General features: G+C 34.3%; 2 protein-coding genes across 11 annotated transcripts in view; both read right to left on the reverse strand.

Moving 5' to 3' along the window:
* Positions 1-20,297, reverse strand: part of Samuel (SAM-motif ubiquitously expressed punctatedly localized protein) — a 516,854-nt gene that overhangs the window by 133,034 nt on the left and 363,523 nt on the right. The gene's annotated exons all lie outside the window — the stretch shown is intronic.
* LOC141485321 (uncharacterized) lies at positions 6,168-7,672 on the reverse strand. Its single transcript, XM_074181812.1, has 2 exons — positions 7,103-7,672; positions 6,168-7,048 (listed from the first exon to the last, which is right to left on the reverse strand). Exon 2 carries the CDS (start codon positions 7,045-7,047, stop codon positions 6,241-6,243), a length of 807 nt encoding a protein of 268 aa, XP_074037913.1. The 5' UTR covers position 7,048; positions 7,103-7,672; the 3' UTR covers positions 6,168-6,240.

Genomic DNA, 20,297 nt, shown 5'->3' on the forward strand with positions numbered 1-20,297 from the left:
GGTTTCTATACATTCAGCAATAATGCAGAAATAGTGGAACCCTCCGACGCTAAGCCTAATTCTGTTTTCATTTTCGATGATGTGATATGTGAAAAGCAAGATATTATTAGATCATATTTCTGTATGGGACGTCATAAGGATGTTGATTGTTTTTATCTAGCACAGACATATTCACGGGTACCCAAACAGTTAGTGCGTGACAATACCAATTTCATTTTAATGTTCAAACAAGATGAGACGAATTTACATCACATTTATTCAGATCATGTTTCACCCGATGTAACATTCAAACAATTCCAATTGATGTGTGTTAAATGCTGGGAGGACCAATATGGATTTCTAGTCATTGATAAGGATAGAAAAATAGATGAAGGTAGATATCGCAAAGGATTCGATAGTTTTATATACCCATGATCTTGTTTTTTACACTTATTCGATCACTGAATATTGTAGAGGTCACTTCATCAGCGAATTAGGCTATAATTTAAAAAAGGGCATTATGAATACAAAAAAAGATTCTGAAAATAAAAACAATGAAATGAATTTGAAACGTCAACTAGTAGAGACAACAGAAGCTGTCAGGCAGAAATTCAACTCTATCAAGAATGATAATATTGAAAATCGTACGACACTTGAAAGATTGTATGAGCCCATAATGAAACCATTGAATGTTTTATCATCAAACGCTACTTCTAAATCACCAGTGTTATCACCAAATCATGGAACTGTTCAATCTACTTCAAATTATCCCATGAGTACTCCAATAGGAAGAAAACAATCTTTTGGTAGTGTATCATCTGTGAATAGTGACACGAGCACACTTCAAGACGATATGAGAACAACTCTATTCGAAACACCATCATCGTCCCACATCGATTCCTCGGATCCTGACATCTCACCTGTTATGAATGAAAGTGGTGAAGATGTTTTGATGAAACATTTGAATAATGTAAAATCTAGAAATCCAGCATATGATGGAACATTTGGCGTACGTATGGATCCTATTACACAAAAGCTGAAAATGGGAAGTCTAGTGGTGCATTTCAAAGATGGAAACATTTCATTTTGGGATGCTAATAAAGTGAAAAAATATGAATGCGCAGGTAGTCCAGAATTGTATGATATGATCTTTTTGAAGAATCCACGAGATGTTGATAATAAAGAAACTCGTCAAGTATATTCCAAAATATTGAAAATAACGAATGCTCCATATAAACAATATCATCAGAAGAATGGTTTTAAAAATACAAATTCTAAAAAATTTCGTGAAGTTATCAAACCTCTATTAGACTCACGACAATATCCAATAAGAAGTAGAAGTAAAATTGGTGGAGCACTCAAACGAGTGAAAATGGAGAAAATATATAATTCTAAACCTGTGAATTATGTGTACTGGAATTCACCGAAAGAGTTAGTTGCTCGCCTACGATTATTGGTAGCTTCAAAGTCAGCTGGTCATACAGGACATGACAATGAAATAATTTCAATAATTGAAGAATTACGTGAAGAAGGTATAATATATTAACATATTCACATGTAATGATCACTGTCACATCATCATTCAATGCAGTAACATTATCACACTTTCTCTTTAATCATACTGAAATAGAATGACTAATGAAATAAGTGATGTCAAACGACAAGTTGTTAATGAATTACATAAACCTGCAAGACGTAATTTTCGTAGAAGAATAACCACCATCAAAGGTTTTGCAGATCTATGGCAAATAGATTTAGCTGAACTGCAACCTTATGCAAAAAGTAATGAAGGATACCGATATATACTTGTAGTGATAGATTGTTACTCCAAATATCTGTGGACTGTAGCAGTTAAAGATAAAACAGGTAGTACAGTAACTAATGCAATGAAACATGTACTGAAAGAAGCCAAATACTCCCCCAAACACATACAAAGCGATCAAGGGAAAGAATTTTTCAATAAAAGCTTCTCATCTCTCATGCGAGAATATAATATCAATCATTATTCAACATTTAGCACAAAGAAGGCAGCTATAGCAGAAAGAGTGATTCGTACAATAAAGGGGTGGCTCTATAAGGAATTTTCGATGAGAGGTCACCACAAATGGCTTGATATTCTTCCAACTATAACTAGTAGATATAACAATAAAGTTCATCGTACAATAGGTATGGCACCCATTAATGTTGATCCATCAACAAGATTGATATTCAAAGGTATCAATGGAGTTGGAGAAAAACAAAGTAAACCCAAATTCCGATTGAATGATATTGTACGAATAAGCAAATACAAAAATATTTTTGAAAAGTCTTACACTGCGAACTTTACCACGGAACTCTTCAAGATTGTTAAAATCAATAAAACCTTTCCCACAACCTATAATCTTGAAGATATGAATGAACAACCTATTAGAGGATGTTTTTACGAAGAAGAGTTATTGCGAACCGAAAATCCTGATGTATATCTGATCGAGAAAGTGCTGAAGAAAAGGAAAAATAAAGTATATGTAAAGTGGTTAGGACTTCCTAGTGAACAGAATTCTTGGATTGATGAATCAAATATGCTTTAAATGTATCTAATAATGTATTTATGAATAAAGTAATGTTAAAGTTCATTATTGTTTTCATTTCAATTATATGTAAGTGAATTGAAAAAATATTGCAGCGGTAAACATTGCCCCAACCATTCGCAATGTTCTGTGTATACCAAACCAAATTAATTGTATACTCCATTCCCGCTTAAAATTTTTTTCAACTCACAATATTGAGAACACAATACCATTCCCAAAACTAATCGCTGTCACTTTGAAATGCTTTCTCCAACTCTTTTCGCCAATTATCTCTCACTGATAATGCCGTCTCATAAAGTCGAGTCGACTCCTCAAGCTCTGCCTGTGCTTGCATTCTCGAACGTTGATTGAATTTGTCATCTTTCATGATTTTTGAACGTAGTTCATCTGCTTCTTTGCTCATGTTAGCCAATTCAATTTTCGCTAATGCAATCTTAGCATCTAATGCTTGAAGAGTGTCCTTATTGACACTAATAGCTTGCTCACTCTTTTCATGTTCAGCAATAGCCTTTTGCGCCTTTACAAGACGGCATTTCGCTTTCTTTTTCATATCTCCAAACCGAAGTAATGGAGTGAAAGAAGATAGCGATTCAGTCATCAAATCACCCTTCATTTCTTTGGGTTCACATTTTGTCTTCCTCTTCGATCTGTCACTTTTCGTTGTGGGCTTTTTCTCCTGCAAACCACTTTTCGATTGTTTTTTTTCTTTCAACTCAGTGACAATCGATGAAGATGCATTATTAACCTTCCTTTTGATAGTTCTGGATTTTTTATCAACACCAAGAGGGGGGGTAGATGAAGGGTGTTTGGATGATGATGATTGTGAAATGATTGGAGTTTCAACGATAATTTGTTGAATTGGTTCCGGCACATCTGCGAAGTTAACGAAGTCGCTAATATCAAAATCACTTATCGAGTCTTGAGACTGTAAATGTAATACTGGAATATTTTCAAAATTAGTGTGATCGATATCAACAAGTGGTGAACCATCTTCAGCAATCAATAGTGGCATGGAGCTCATGATAATGATTATTTAGGTTTGGAGGAATGATATGTGATAGCAATAGAATGTGGATAGGAAAGGTGATGATGTTACTGATACTTCACCTTTTATAGAAGAAAATAAACTAGCGCATGCGCTCTTTCGTCAACTAGCCCACTATTTCATCGACTAGAGATGCCATATCCTTCTCTCCCACTTAAAACGAGTCAAGTGATAGGTGGGAGTCGTACCACTTCCGTTTCCTATTCAATCGTATAAGTCGACTTGCGATCCTGAAGTTCATTCATTCACTCTCTACAACTGTGAGCAAACAACAACAAGATGAATTCTGCAAAAATAAATGCTGCATTAAATAGAATATCTGCTGTTGATGAAAACAATTGGATAGACGAATCAGATGATGATGATGTCAATGTTCCGCTAGAGGAAGTGATAGTTGAAGCAGAAGATGTTGGAGTCGATGAAGATGAGATAGACGAAGTTGAAAACGAGGCCAACCAAAGCGACGAAGATGATGACGTGATGGAGTTTGAGAGGGTCATGGATGAAGAAGGAGATGATGAAGGGATAGAAGCTGACACAACTGAAGGCGATGGTGCTTTGAGGATCGGTATGCGAACGCTCAATGTCAGTGAGACATTGGAAGATCCCTTGGATTTGTATTGTGCAATGGATGCATACGTATTGATCAGCACAATAGATGGAGAGAACAAAAAACTATGCTGGTGCTGCTTTCGGTTTTATTCGCATAGAAACAATAATGGAGGGTGGTATGCCCATGTCAACACCCACAACACTGTCTCAATTATGGAAATGGGACAAAATTGGTGTGAAGCTTGCGAGAGGCCACTAACAAACTTCACCCGAGTATCTACATGTATTATATGTAATAATGTCCAACCTGTGGCACAATAACCGTGGACCTACTGGTCAAAAAAAAAACAACAGCCCTTTTCAGGGCTACATTATTCACACAAACGGTAGTAGTAGAATTCACAGATTATGTGATAAATGACTACTTTGACTAAAAAGTCGAAGTTAGGATTTGGTTTATCATCGAATATCTGTGTATATGATGAGTACTACTTTGACTGAAAAGTCGAAGTTGATATTTTCTCAATCATTGAATATAATGATGAGTACTACAGAGTTGGATGATGATACTTTCACATAAGTTTTGACTATAGTGTTAACCTATTTCTGATTGAAAGTATAATGATAGCTCTGAAAATAGTTGTTTATTGTCTTTAATTGTAGCCCTTAAAAGGGCTGTTTTTCCTATTAATCCATACAATGGTATGGACTAACGCTCTTCATCATCAGAAACAATCATGATGGTGTCATCATCTGAATCATCTGTATCTGATGATATACTGATGATGTCGTCCTCATATTCATCAGATTCATCTGAATCAGATGATATACTAATTATGTCGTCCGCATGATCATCTAGCTCGTTATCCTGTAGATCGTCTAACTCATCTACTTCCTCTTGCATACGTTCCGGGAAATCATCAGGAAGATCGTAGATGCGTTGCAGCATTTCTGCGAAGGTTGTACTGAAATGATCAAACGTAGAATCTATTTCATGTACCTGGATGGGTCCTGTACTCATCATAGAAGACTCTGGTACACTCATCGGTTCGGTGGTGGAATCAGCAATCGACATTGTGGAAGAATGATGTAGAACTGGGATTGATACTATATTTATATTGGAAGAAATAAAACGGAGGGGGTGAAGTGTAAATGTAGAACAGTGTTTGAGATTCGAAAACATTAAAAATGACGATCTTCATGAAACTCTGAGCGATTATTATGAGAAATTCTAAGTGATTATTATGAAAAACTAATAAGAGAGAGGGAGGAAGACACTGCCCCAGCCTCGCAGTGCCTCGTGTACACCAACCAAAAAAGTGTGTACTCCGTGGAAGGAAAGGAAAGGAAAGGAAAGGGTGGGAGAAACAGGGAAACGATTACATATCGTCGTCGGAATTTAGGACATCATCGTCATCAATTAGGATAGGAGATGGCGGAGGACTGTCCTCGATAAGGATTGGGGATGGTGGAAGTCTGATGTCGCCAGCGTCATCGTCGTCGTCGTCGTCATCCTCATCTGTGATGTCTACAGGCGGTGGGTCACCCCATTCGTCATCCCATTGGTAGGGATCCGGATAATCCCCGTCCGATAAGTCAGCTTCATCACTCCCAGTGACATGCTGAACCTGCACCCTGTAGTCATTATTCATGAATTCGAAGGGAATGTCATGAGGTGCCGTTGTGGAGTCCACGAATCCTTCATGGATAGAAGCCCAGTAAGGATGTTGATGCGCTGGGTCACTGTACGGCTCAGTAGTTGAATCAGGTTCCATGTTGAAGGTGGCTGATCAACTGAATATTCCAACAGATAATTCCTACTTTTATACTTTTGAAAGGGAGTGGGGAGGAGTGGGGATGAAAGAACTTGGAATTGAAAATGGAAAAAAAGAAAAATAATGAAAAGACGAAGTGAAGAAAAATGCTCCAACCATCGCATTGTTCAATGTGTACCAAACCAAAACAATGTACACCCTTTATTTCACTTCTTTTTTCATTTGTTTTTTTTTTTTGTTTTTTATTCCTAAAATCATAATTACAAACCTAAAACTACCATGCTACCTAATTATCCTAAAACTATCCTAGTTGACCTAAAAACTATTTCCCTTTATTCAAAAATTTCTTTATAAATATTTTTAGTTCATTATTGAGCTCTATCGAAGAGGTCTCTGCCTTCCGCCTTTCCTTCAGAGCTGCAGTCCTTCGATCTAGCTCGGCCATCCTCATTAACAACTCGCGCCGTTGGCTAGCAATTTCATTCTCCTCCCGGGAAATGCTAGCCAACGCGGCCTCACTATTTCGTGAAGCAAGTGCAACATCCCTACACCTCTGTAGGAAAGTTTCCATCTCCTGGGGGTTAACCTCTCCGACAGGCTCCGGCACTGGTGGCACTTGTGGCGCGATCTCCCCGGCAGGCTTCGACACTGGTGGCACGACCTCCATGGCAGAATCAGGCACCGGTGTGAGTTCCATGGGTGTCAACATCGCTAATAATGCAAATTGGGTGAGGATTTCACCTGGAGATGGCACCCTCGGCACCGGCTTATATGCCCTCCGTCTTTCCACTGTCAATGCGAGCGGTGTGGGACGTCTCGGAGGATTCCTTTTGGCGGTCGACCAACTACCTGCATAAGGGTTAGTCCTATTGCATTTACTCCTATACCTTTGAATAGGACCAACCTTAGCTGCAGATTGCCGCTTGGCTTTGTTAACAACCCTGTCTTCCTGGAATAAGACAGGGCTGCGTGGCCGCTGCACACCACCCGAAGTTGAAGCCTTCACCTCTTGGACCATCGCCACCTCGTCTCCCTCGAACATATCAGGGCTGCCTGGTCGCTCCACCTCAACATCCACAGGTATGATCGATGCCACAGCGTTGTCGATTTCCTGCGTGTAGTTTTCCATTCTGAAAATGTAATACAAAGTTAGTTGTTATGAAAAAGTAACATTGATAACTTACTCAAAATTCGCTTGTTGTAGACTGTAGAAGACTGCTGTATTAGACTGGTGTTGTAGTAGATTGCTGTAGCTGGACTGCACTCGATGAGAAGACTTGTCGTACTGAATGCCGAGAAGTGTGCTCCTCAGGGTGTAGGCAGAAGTGGGAGTGGTGGGAGTGAGGTGGGGGCGCGCATGCGCAATTGTGGGGTGAGGCGAGCAATGGTGGGAAGGGGGCGGGGCTAAAAGTGGAGGAGAGTGGGCGGGGACTACAGTGTGTTGTTAAATTTTTTTTTTAATGAAACATAAAATTAAAAATTTTTAGTCATAGAACCGGCATTGGTCATCCTCAGTCATAGAACCGGCATTGATCATCTACTTGAATTGTGACTGGAGAAAAAAATCTTTATTTTTTGTAAATCTATATTATTAAAATCAATAATGGGGGTATTTAATGTTCAGTGTGTATGTAGAATCGATATTTTTTGAGAAATGAGTGGTGGAATCTCATTATTATAATATTGAATTTATTACACTTATTTTCAATTTTACACGAAAAATAGTAATGACAAAAGTTGTAGAGAATTTAATTTCCAACAAATTTGGTCTCTATTATTTTTTTCGCAGGATTGATATTTTTCGAGAAAAGAACGGGTTGTAATCTCATTATGTAATATTGAATTTATTACACTTATTTTCAATTTAACACGAAAAATAGTAATGACAAAAGTTGTAGAGAATTTAATTTCCAACAAATTTGGTCTCTATTAATTTTTTCGCAGGATTGATATTTTTCGAGAAAAGAACGGGTTGTAATCTCATTATGTAATATTAAATTTATTACACTTATTTTCAATTTTACACGAAAAATGGTAATGACAAAAGTTGTAGAGAATTCAATTTTCAACAAATTTGGTCTCTATTATTTTTTTCGCAGGATTGATATTTTTCAAGAAAAGAACGGGTTGTAATCTCATTATGTAATATTGAATTTATTACACTTATTTTCAATTTAACACGAAAAATAGTAATGACAAAAGTTGTAGAGAATTTAATTTCCAACAAATTTGGTCTCTATTAATTTTTTCGCAGGATTGATATTTTTCGAGAAAAGAACGGGTTGTAATCTCATTATGTAATATTAAATTTATTACACTTATTTTCAATTTTACACGAAAAATGGTAATGACAAAAGTTGTAGAGAATTCAATTTCCAACAAATTTGGTCTTTATTAATTTTTTCGCAGGATTGATATTTTTCAAGAAAAGAACGGGTTGTAATCTCATTATGTAATATTGAATTTATTACACTTATTTTCAATTTTACACGAAAAATAGTAATGACAAAAGTTGTAGAGAATTCAATTTCCAACAAATTTGGTCTCCATTAATTTTTTCGCAGGATCGATATTTTTCGAGAAAAGAATGGGTTGTAATCTTGAGAAAAATTCCGAATCTTGACGATCAAAATTTTTTTTTAATTATAAACCTTTAATAATTCATAAAAAAAAGTAAAATATTGATATTAGTGGTTCAAATCCCGGTTTTTTCGCAGGATCGATATTTTTCGAGAAAAGAACGGGTTGTAATCTTGAGAAAGATTCCGAATCTTGACGATCAAAATTTTTTTTTTAATTATAAACCTTTAATAATTCATAAAAAAAAGTAAAATATTGATATTAGTGGTTCAAATCCCGGTTTTTTCGCAGGATCGATATTTTTCGAGAAAAGAACGGGTTGTAATCTTGAGAAAGATTCCGAATCTCGACGATCAATTTTTTTTTTTTTTTTAACCTTTATTAATTCATAAAAAAGTAAAATATTGATATTAGTGGTTCAAATCCCGGATTACCCATAAAAAAAATCAATAATTTTTATATAAATGAAGCTTTCATATCTTATATAGAATAATAAATGTTATTAACACCAATATGTAAGCCTGTGGCGTAATGGTTAAGACCCTAGCCTATGCAGACGTATGACATGAGTTCAAATCCCCGTGTGACCAAAAATTTTTTTCTTTATTTCTCACCATTATTCCTTGTGATTTAAATAGAATTGAAACTGTTAGTATAAGTGGGCCTGTGGCAGCGTAGATGTTAAGGTATCATCCTACCGCACAGACTATCCAAGTTCGAAACTTGGCAATGACAAAACTAGAAAAAAACTAGAAAAAATAATAAGAAGGAGGCGGTGGGGGGGGGGGGGGGGGGGGGGGGGGGGGGGGGCAAGAGGGTATAGGTTTGTGAAAAAATATAATTTTTTTAATTTTAAAATTTATTTTCAAATTTCAAAAAATTTTTTTCAAATTTGCTTTTTTTTTTCAAATTAAATTTTTTTTTTCAAATTTTAACAGTTGGGAACATGTCAAGTCAGAATTCGAGTACATCACTAATGCCACTTCAGGGACATTGAAATATATATAATAATACTTGTTGATAACGTTCATTATTAATTTTTCAAATACACATTTTTTTTCCTAACCTAACTTAATCAGGCCCTGCCCAGGCAGGCTATTCCACTTCACTATTCACCATGTTGGTTCAATTAATACGTCATCTGTTGCTTTTGGTTTTGGTTCTATTATTCTAATATTTGGATCAATGTTCAGTCCTGGATATCCCACTCCACCTGATGGCCTGACTTTATGGCTTTTCTCCAAAACTTCAACTCTCTCTTCCAGTACATCATACTTTTTCATTGTAGTCGCTGTTATGTTTGACATAGCATCAAATTTTTTATTTGTAGACGCTGTTATGTCAGACATTTTTATGTCTACATCATTTGTAAGTTTGTCAAATTTACGAGTGAAAGTTATCCGAGCCTCTGCAATTTTATCGTCAAATGCTTGACGGGCATCGCGAGCAATATTGCCTATTGTGGATTGTATTGCAGCTTGTAGGGCTAGAAGTATAACCTCCTTTGTTCCGTTAATTTCCCCCTCAAGGTATGATACAGTTACACAATCACTCTTGTCAATTGGTTCGCTTGTATTTTTCAATATTTTTCTTTGCATGTCATAATGACCATCTTTTGTTAATTTAAATCCATTGCCGGGTGGACCTCGGATGACATTACCACCCCATTTTTTTTTTCTGCCAAATTTATCGATTGTTTTAGACATTGTGCACCCACGATGATTCTTTTCAAACTGATATTCCTTTCATTTACATTATACTATATATTGCAGTAATCGATTAGGGAAATAGAAATAATACAAATAAAATTTCAATCATTTTATATTCATTACAGTAATACATATACATACATACATAATACATTAATATCACAATACTTCTGTCATATTGAATTTTCCGGTTTTGAAGATATTGAATGATACTTCAATCATTGATCTCGGCAGATAATAAATTAATCAATTGATCCAATGGAGTCTCCTGAGATTGTGATTGTTGAATAATATTACTTATCCAACGAATGTTCTCATTTGGATCGTTTTCATAAAATTCAATATCATTATGACCCCAAGGAAGAGTGTGGGTAGTATTCGGAATGATAAATCGTTTATCGTCGTGGTATGATAATGCAACTTTATTTTTCAATTCAGTATACATATCATGCAACACGCTTCTAAATGAATTCATCTTTCTGAATATCATACCACCTTGTTCGACGATTTTTTGATAATCTTCGCATGTCAATTCATTCTTTATTACCGATCGTTTAACCCCTTTGGCTTTCTTAAATTCACCATCAACAGATTTCACATAATATGCTTTAGCACCTGTACCATAAAAACTCATGATTGGATCATTTGGAAATTCATCTTTGAAGTTACCCAAGACTGAACTTGTTACTGGAATATTGAATTGGTTAACTATACTGTAATTGGATGTATCAAATCTACTTATGTTAGTTTTTATGAATTCATAAAAATTTTCTGTGTTTACTTTAAGAATGAGCGAGTCGGTATCTGTGTAAAGTAAAGAGACATTTTCATCAAAGTGTTGTTTGATGCATCCATAGAAAAAGTCATACATGACTGTTTTAGATAATTCTAATATGGAAAATCCCAAATATAATGGTTTATCGTAATGAACCTTCACTCTACCCAATTGAATGGCAACGAAATTATCAGTGAAAATTGAACAATTTTTGAAATTTGGTTTGGCTATGAGAGTGCTGGCACCTATATTTTTCTTTATATTTTCCCAATGTGTAACGAGTCTAACATCAATTCGATTATCTACATTCTCCATTGTCTTTCCATACACCGCATTATTCATTAGTTTATAGAAATCTTTAACAGATTTGTTGTTAGACCTATTACGCATTTCAGTATTAAGATCTATATAGGGTTTCATCCAGCATGATTGTTTGAATTTCAATACTCTATGTGTATTCATTACAATCAATCCATTTTTGACAGCTTGCTGTAGATTCCTATAATGAACAATATATTTTCTTTTATCATTCAAATTTGGAATTAATTTGGGAATTTTCGATTGTGTACGAGGTGGTATTATTTTTTCGACTAAAAATGGAAGGTCAGAATGTTTATCATGCAACTCTTGTGGATAATGAATGTCCACTTCAAATACATACCCATACGGACTATCAGTACTCACATCCATCACATCAAGATTAAGAATTTCATTTGGTGTCAACCATGTAAATTCACTTGTTGGTAGAGGTTGTGACATACTGTGACCGTATAGATTTGTTGCATCTAAATATGTAATGAATGTGGAAGGTTCATTGGGATTATAATTGGGTAAAAATCTATTATTTGCTATATGTTTCCTCTCGCTACATTGACTAATTCCACCTCGTATACCTTTTTGAAAAAAGTGAATCATATCAATGTCAGTTAGTAATTCCAATTCAACATTAGTGAACTTCAACATGGCATCCCATGATAATCCAGGTGCAGTATAATATTGTGCCGGATCTAAGTTATATATCTCTAAACTTGTGGTGCGGAAGTTTTCAAAAATATCACATAGTAGCAATACATCCGACTTCAAATACAAATCAGAGTATTCCCCCAAATTCTGACACTCGAATAAATTCCAAACATTTCTAGCCCTATCATAATCAGTTTCCGATATATGTTCACAATTGAGTGTGTCATAAAACTGATTTTTTGTCGGAAGTAATGGATAATTCAATTTGTCAATGTCATCAACAAAACTATATGGAAATACACCTTTCTGTCTCATCAAATTGAATTTCTCAATTTGTGGGAAATGTTTGTGCATCTCCAAACATTGATCGGAGGTCAAGTTTGCACCCAACTTCTCCAACGAATTAGTCATAAATTTATAACTATCGATAAATCTCATTTTGAGATAATTCTTCCTAACCACACCATCTTTATCGGTATAGCTGTGTGTGAAGAGATGCTTCGTGAAAGATATATATTTCTCTTTAGTTTGCGGGATAACATCAACTTTCTCTTTATTCCTATACAATTCTTTTATGAATAAATGACAATCATAACCACTTAAATTATGAAAAATGATAGGTATGAAGTTTGGTATTTTGAAATTTAAATTACATTTCGAGTGAGCGGCATGTGATCTTTTCTTTCCTGTGACATGACAATGATCTCTTACTTTGACTTCACCATCAGTAAATGCTTTATTACATATACCACAAGTTCTGGCTGCAGCAAACTGTTCTTCTTCTTCGTCAGTTTGTGTATCCATCGGTTTAGGGTTTCTGAGATGATTTTCATGTATCTCTTTCAAATCATCTTCAATGCTACTCACAAATTTCTGAGCTGCATCTACACCCCTATATGTAACAAATTTTGACAAATCATCATTATATGAACACTTTATCAAATAAGCAAATGAATATGGGGCATGTTTGAATGTTTTAATCGTGTATGAACTTTCAGGATTTGGCTCATTCACATGAATCGGTTTAAGCACTGATTCAAAATCAGCATACACTACAAATGGCACCCTCATTTGCCTCTCAAAGTTTTCAAACATTAGTTTATTTTCCGCAACCATTCTACCATATTTATTGATCTTTAAATTAGTAGTTGGTGTTGTGGTACTAATGTGATTACAATCATACATATTATGACGTAAAAGCAATCTCTCATCAGAAAAATATATCAAACATCCGTCACAAAAATATTTTTTCTGTCTATGAGCTGATAGTTGATTAGAAACTAATCTTGAAAGATCTTTGATCCAACAATAGTGACCATTACCGGAGTCATCAGTTATAAACAACAAATTGACATGTCTCCGGAGTCTTCTCTGTGAGTATCGCAATGGACCAATCACTTCATACTTCATTTTACCCTTCTCAAATGTACTCTCTAAACCGTAAACATTAATTGAAATATCATTCCTATCTTCGAATATTTCGATACTCTTATTATTAACTTTAACCGGAAAATCCATACCTGTGACATCTAAAACAGTGGAAAAATGTGGATATGACGTAAGTTCGGACACTCGACTATCTGCAGGATATAATGCTGATGTTATAGCCCAAGCAAAACAATATTGATCTTCATTACGAACATTCACAACAGCTTTCTTCCATTGAATACATTGAGGCAGCTTCACATATGAACGTCCTTCCAGTGGACTGTATTTATTAATGTTGACCTCGAGAAACAATATTTTTTCACAAGTCCAACCTGAATTATTAAAAAAAAAATTACTATTCAATCTTATTGAAATTTTTAAAAAATAAATACCTGAGTCACGATCCTGGAACTCAGTCGTTTGAGCCACAATTACATCACGGAATCCATCAAAAACAGCATTCAAATCTGAAGATTGGTCCACTATTTTATTTTGGGAATTAAATGACTTCGTGTCCCTCGAATCATCAGTCTGAAGAATATAATTCCCAAAAACTTCCATATTCACCTTGATGCTTTTATGGATCCTGATGGCTGATTCCAGTAATTCAATGACCTTCTGCCTAATCTCATTGAAAAATGACATGTAGTCACTGGTTACAATCGAACTCTCCACCCTGTATGTAGCAATGCGGCAATTGAATGCATTCGTTATAATTTGAACACCGTCAGACAATTGAACACATGCATTATTTTTATGACTCATGGTTCTTCGGTGAGAATTCACTTGGGTCATAGGAATTGTCACATTACAACAATTGCACGTATACATAGGTGTTGCATTATCCACTCTCACCCGTTTCACTGCAGGCCCTCCTTGGCAACTCTGGAGCTGATGCCGACGAAGATTATCACTACGAGTGAAAGATTTACCACAGTCACAGGAATACATTTTATATAATAGTTCTCACTAACTCACTTGATGTAAACTGACATAGCCAACACTCGTACGCTTCTTAAATACACTCTGATAGGACCCGTCAAGACGTCATAGCCAACCCCACTTCTCAACTACATGCGCCAAGATTACCTCCCAACTGAATGCGATAACAGATGTCGATATACGAGCAAGCAGTGGTCGTTGCGGTCTCGGAGAGGGTAGACGCTAGGCAAACGGTCCTCGGCTGCCGTTGTGTCACCATCGATAGCGGGGCTAGAGCGAACCTTCATCGCTTCGGGAGAGGTGAGGGCAGACCGATGAATACGCATTACTCTGCCACACGTCGTGGAGTGAACATGTCGCTCTCTAGCCGTTGAACGGTTATTGCTGTGACGTCACTCCACTACTAACTTGGTGCCCTAACACCGATGGAGCATTTATTACTTGGAGGATCTTCGAAGTATGCAGACGTATGTTTGTACATAGACAAACAAGCACATGATGAAACCCTGTACCGTGCTTTCTCCTACACACACACACACACACACACATAAACACACAAAATCTCATATGAAAAAAAAATCTGAACGATCCATGCACCAGACACTTCAAGGTCACAACGCCTTGACTTCACTGCACAACAAAAAAACTTCACCAAACAACAACCAATAAAAAAAGCAATTAATACGTCATAGTGGTGGGGGGAGGCCGAGAATCAGCTGTAAACAACTACTATTCATCTATAATTGTTCTATTTTTGTTATAATATCAGATTATGATTGGCTGAGACTTTCTAAACAATAAATGAATATTGAATTATCAACGGAGCCATCGACTCGAATAATATTAATCTTGCCACTGAATCGTAAAAATTGTTATACTAATAATAATGATGATATTGAACATGAAAATTTTCTTTTTCTAATCAATTATTCAGCAACACTCTATTGCCACATTTCCAAGTAACAGTTAACAAAACCCCAACACGTGTTCAACATACTCTCCTATCGCCACACCAGAACAAAATACTATCTTTCATTAAATAAACGCAGTAAATTATTCAATTTCATTTAAAAATTTGAATAATGAACTCCAAAGAATGATAGAACATTATTTGTGCAACTGATAATGTTCTATGAACATCATTAGGGTGTTTTCACTTCAACAATGTGATCTGGTTGAGTTTATTTGATCGAATTTGATGCAAGTGAACTTAGTTCTTATGATGGCATGAGCGATATTTTCAGAACGATATTTTCAATTGCTAGCAAATAATAGAACAATTTTGCACGATATCTGATTCATATCAAATATTGAAATGAAAACAGTGCTTTCATAAAATGAAGGAAATTTGTTGATTTACTTTCGATCACCATTATAACGTTTTTTCATCTTTAGGTTTGAAACGGAAAGGTGAAATCACCATTCCACTGACTTATCATTCCCCAATGAAACATTACAGATTTCTCCACGGTATTAACTAAAATTGAAATAATATACACTACAAGTCCGAATCGATCATAATTACAATTATTATTGAATACGAGTGTGAAAGAATTGTTTATTCCATTGGGAGATTCACAATCATTTTGGTGAAAGTTAGGAATTCAAAAATTATGCAATGCCAATTGTTCAATCGATCTTGCTGTTGATGATAACAATATTAAAAATAAAAATTCATATGAAATATTATTCATTTCGTAAACCAATGGAAATGATTTTCAGTGATCTAGTCAATACTTGGTTGTACTGTATGAACAAAGATCAGATAGATAAAAAGTGGTATACAAAAAGCATTAAGATTTTCCACTTCTCCATCTTCATTAAAAAAAAGTTTGGAAAACTTTTACAGGAAGGAAAAAAACGATCAAGAGCTTATTTTGAATTATTGAACATTAAAAGAAGTAGAAAGCAAAATTGTTTTTTTGCCAAAAAATCAACATTTGAAATCTTTTCAAATGCAGACAGTAGGTACTATGTTGAAGTTTTTGACATATTCCCACTCTTCTCCATTTTATTCAAATCAATTCAAACCAAGATGGTGAGAAGAAGAGATTACACAATGAGTCAATAGTGTAATTGAAAAAGATGTCTAGTTACAGAAGACCAAAGAGACATTAAAGGAGAAACTTGAAAAATAGGTTTGCAGGACTACGAAAAAGTAATGATACAGAATTATGGCAGATAATACAAGTAATATAAGCGACATAACAGAAAAAGACAATACAATATTCAGATAGCTTCAGAACACAAAAAGAATTTCAAGACAAATGTGTGCAATAATGAAAAAAGCATCAGAAATATAACTAAAAATAGTATACAATGATATATGATTCTGTTAATGGGATGACAACTATATCAAGTAATTGAATTAGAAATCAATATTGGCAATATTTCCAACGATGAAACACTTAAAAAACTCACAAAATATTATAAGAATGGAAAAAAATTTTGAATGGAAAAAAGAATAAAAAAAAGGGAACACTGTTAATCAAGAATATTTAGAGAAATTATAAGTGCCCGATTGCCGAAAATATGAAGAAAACCAACCATTATCGAAAATAAAAGTATAGAAACAACAGAAATCGATCAAGAAACTAGGAGATAGAAAATATGAAAAGAACAGGAGAAATGAAGAAGCAAGAGATGAAGAGATGGCATACCCCTTACTGTCCATAATGGAATTCGAAAGTCTGAAATAATAGGAACAGCATCACTTATCGATGCAAAAATTCACCAAAATTTTTCAATGAAATGAATTATAAGTAACTCAACCTTATCACACCATGAATGCGCTATATGCTTTGTGTACTTTTATATTCATTCACTTCCAATAAAGTCTCGAATTTATTTACTTTCTCTGTTGAGATTTTATCGTTATGTTCCAGCGTACCAACCATAATTTCAACGCTTTTTTGATTTCTTGATGCTATCTCAGAGTTAATGAGATAATTGGAATGAAAATGGATATTCCAAAATGTCCAAACTTTTACGTTATATGGAATAAGAAACGAAAAGAATATATTCTTAACACAAAGTGTAGCTATTCAAAGAATATTTCCAAAATGTTGAAACTCTTACTCAATCTAACTGATTTGTTACTTGAGTTCGGGATGATGTCATGAGAGAAACATCATTTATTTTAGATTAAATGTCATGATTTTTTATTTTGAGTCTTAAAAATTGTCTTAATTCTTTTTAAATGAAACTAGTTAGGAGAATAAGTCTTTTGATAAAAATATAAAGAATTAACATACTCCCTGCAGTCAAAAATTAGCTGATCCTAAAAGAACTACCATACAATATTTCAATAGAGTATAATTTAACTGAACGAATAATATTTAGAGAACACAGAAAATAATAGAGAAATAAAGTTTCTCATGAAAAAAAGAGACAGAGTTGTCCATAAAGAAATGGAACTTTTTAGTTCAATTCACTGGTTACGACTTAATGACTCAAATTAGATGACTATTACAAGGTTAATTTCAGTAGAATATCAACAACTTCTCCATATTAGTAAGTATTATGAAACTCCATCTAAATTTTTGTACATTTCAAATGAGATTAACTCGAGAGCTTTTGGAAAAACATATATTATCGTAACCAATTTAGTTTTTTTAAATGGAAAGAGGGATTTTGTAACCTCGTTTGTCACGAATTTCAGTTCTCCATGCAACACTCATTTTGGAAGTTCTTTCAGTCATTACTGAATAATTAGCAGTACTACACGCATTTCAAGAACCTGCAAACAAGCGGTTATGTCATAATTTAAAGAGAACATTTCAACAAATGTTCAAAATATTTGCATTTTACTTTCTGATAACAATATAGTCTGTTCTTACAGTCCTAAATGTTTCTGCGGTAATTTCACTGCAAACGCTTAAACGCTTCTTCTTCTATCCACGAGTTCTGGACTGTGACTTTGTATCGTAACTTCAGATATAACGTATCCTCTCAAAAAACATTTAGAAGCGTAATATCAGGTGATCTAGCGGGCCTTTCTGAGGAACCACGTTTACCTATCGACTGGTTTGAAATACTGTCATGTAGACACTCTCAAACCAGTCTTTTATGATGAGAAGGTGACTCATCTTGGTCAGTTGAAAATTCATTTGGGTTTGTCAATTATCCAAACTGGTATAGGCAGAAGTTTTTCCTTAGAATAGCCCACTAGATCACCTGATATGATGCCTCTTAGATATTATTAAGGGTCGATTTAAAACAATAGTTCATTTCAAGACTTGTGGAGAGAAAAAGAGTTGCTTGCAAAAAAATTACCCCTTGAATATTTCTTAATGTAAGAAATAAATTCATTATGACCAGGAAGTGAATGGTAAACATTTTGAATATTTATTGGAATGGACTGAAGTGAGTTTTGAATACATTTTTCATTGAAATTATGATATTATCATTTGCAGATTACCAAAACGAATATAAAACTGTTTGTTACTCCATAATAAGTGATCCAATTTTCTATAATGAAACAGTATTGGATAGATAATTTAATCACATAGTAAGCGAGGCATTAAAATACTTCATTTTCATTTGACAAAAGTTGGTAGCGTCCTCTCAGTGGCGAGAAATGCAATACTTATGTCTTCCTTATCACGAAGAATTGAAAATGATGCTTTTTCACATAAATTTTTGTCCTACCTTGATATCTTCTCCTGTTCAAAAATTAAGAAGAAGGAGGCTTTTTACGTCCGCACTACATAAATGAAGAGAACCAGAGGGTATAATGAAACGTCTCTACAAACGTACAAATGACTATTTACTGAAACTATTGAATGAAAAGTTTTTCAAAATATTTTATTTTTTTTTACTCAATGTTCCCAATACAAAGATCCACACTTATTTGCCGAGACCATTTTCATTCTTATTTTATTCGACCACTGTGATGAAATACTCGTTGTCGACATTATGAATAATAAAGCTCACATATGTCTAAGAGTGATGAACGAGTTTACTGGAATTACATACACAATATAGATTTTGAATTCGACTCCAATAATGTGATATCCTCACTTTCTCTCATTCGAAAACGTTTTATCATTTACTGCTTGCTGAATAAATCTACGAGGTTCTCTATCTTCAACAAGTCGGATGAATGGAAGTGGGTTTTATAAAAATATTCTATAAACATTTCCCAACGAAGTTTTTTAAAGTTAACAAAAAAATCGGGGAGACCCCTACAATTTCAACAATTTACCGTTTACCTACATGTTGGTCCTTCATAGTTCAAATCAGATCCATTTTACCAAAAGTTCACTTTTTCTACTACACTGAGATACGTTTTATAGAAGTTTAACAATTATAGTGATAAAAAATTATTATCCTTTCAAATGTTGACTTCTTCTGGAGAAAACATCAACTGTGCAAGCAGTGAACAGGAACTACATGAAAAGTTTTTGTAAAAATCGTTATTGTGAAAGAGCATATTTGAACAATCTATTCAGTTTTGCTCTCGAAACAACTCTATTAATTAATTCAATTATGCAACAAATCGCCTTCATCAATTTTTTCTCTATTTGAACTAGATATTTCTGAAACTAAATTCCATGAAAACATTTACTTTGATATTTAGTAGCTACATCTTTAATATGATCACATTTACATTTGAAACCCATAAGATGAAGCAATATAAATCATGATAAATGAGAAATAAAACTTTTTATATTGTATTAGTTTGAAAATGTCCTTATAGGATAAAACTACAATAATGTTAGTTACAATTTGAAGTACTAAAAAACATTGAAAGTTTCATTTATCATTCTTCATAATGGTCTCCTACTACGTAGTGCTACATGCATCAATTTATCAATATAAATCAAAATATCCGTAAATGAATTCAGTCCATTCAATTTTTGATAATGTCTGGCAATGAAAAACTTACTCATCTTTCAAGTAACTAAGATGTCTCAAATGGGATTTGTTCATGATATCATTATAGATAATTTAGCTGTCGAACATGTGTGATTTATAACA

The sequence above is a fragment of the Leptinotarsa decemlineata genome, unplaced genomic scaffold (assembly GCF_025532065.1).
Source record: "Leptinotarsa decemlineata unplaced genomic scaffold, Ldec_3_MD MMD2_tig00026316_RagTag_RagTag, whole genome shotgun sequence".
Classification (NCBI taxonomy): domain Eukaryota; kingdom Metazoa; phylum Arthropoda; class Insecta; order Coleoptera; family Chrysomelidae; genus Leptinotarsa; species Leptinotarsa decemlineata.

Coding starts and splice junctions, on each gene's coding strand:
- LOC141485321 (XM_074181812.1), bottom strand. CDS start 7,047: ATGGAAAACTACACGCAGGAAATCGACAACGCTGTGGCATCGATCATA.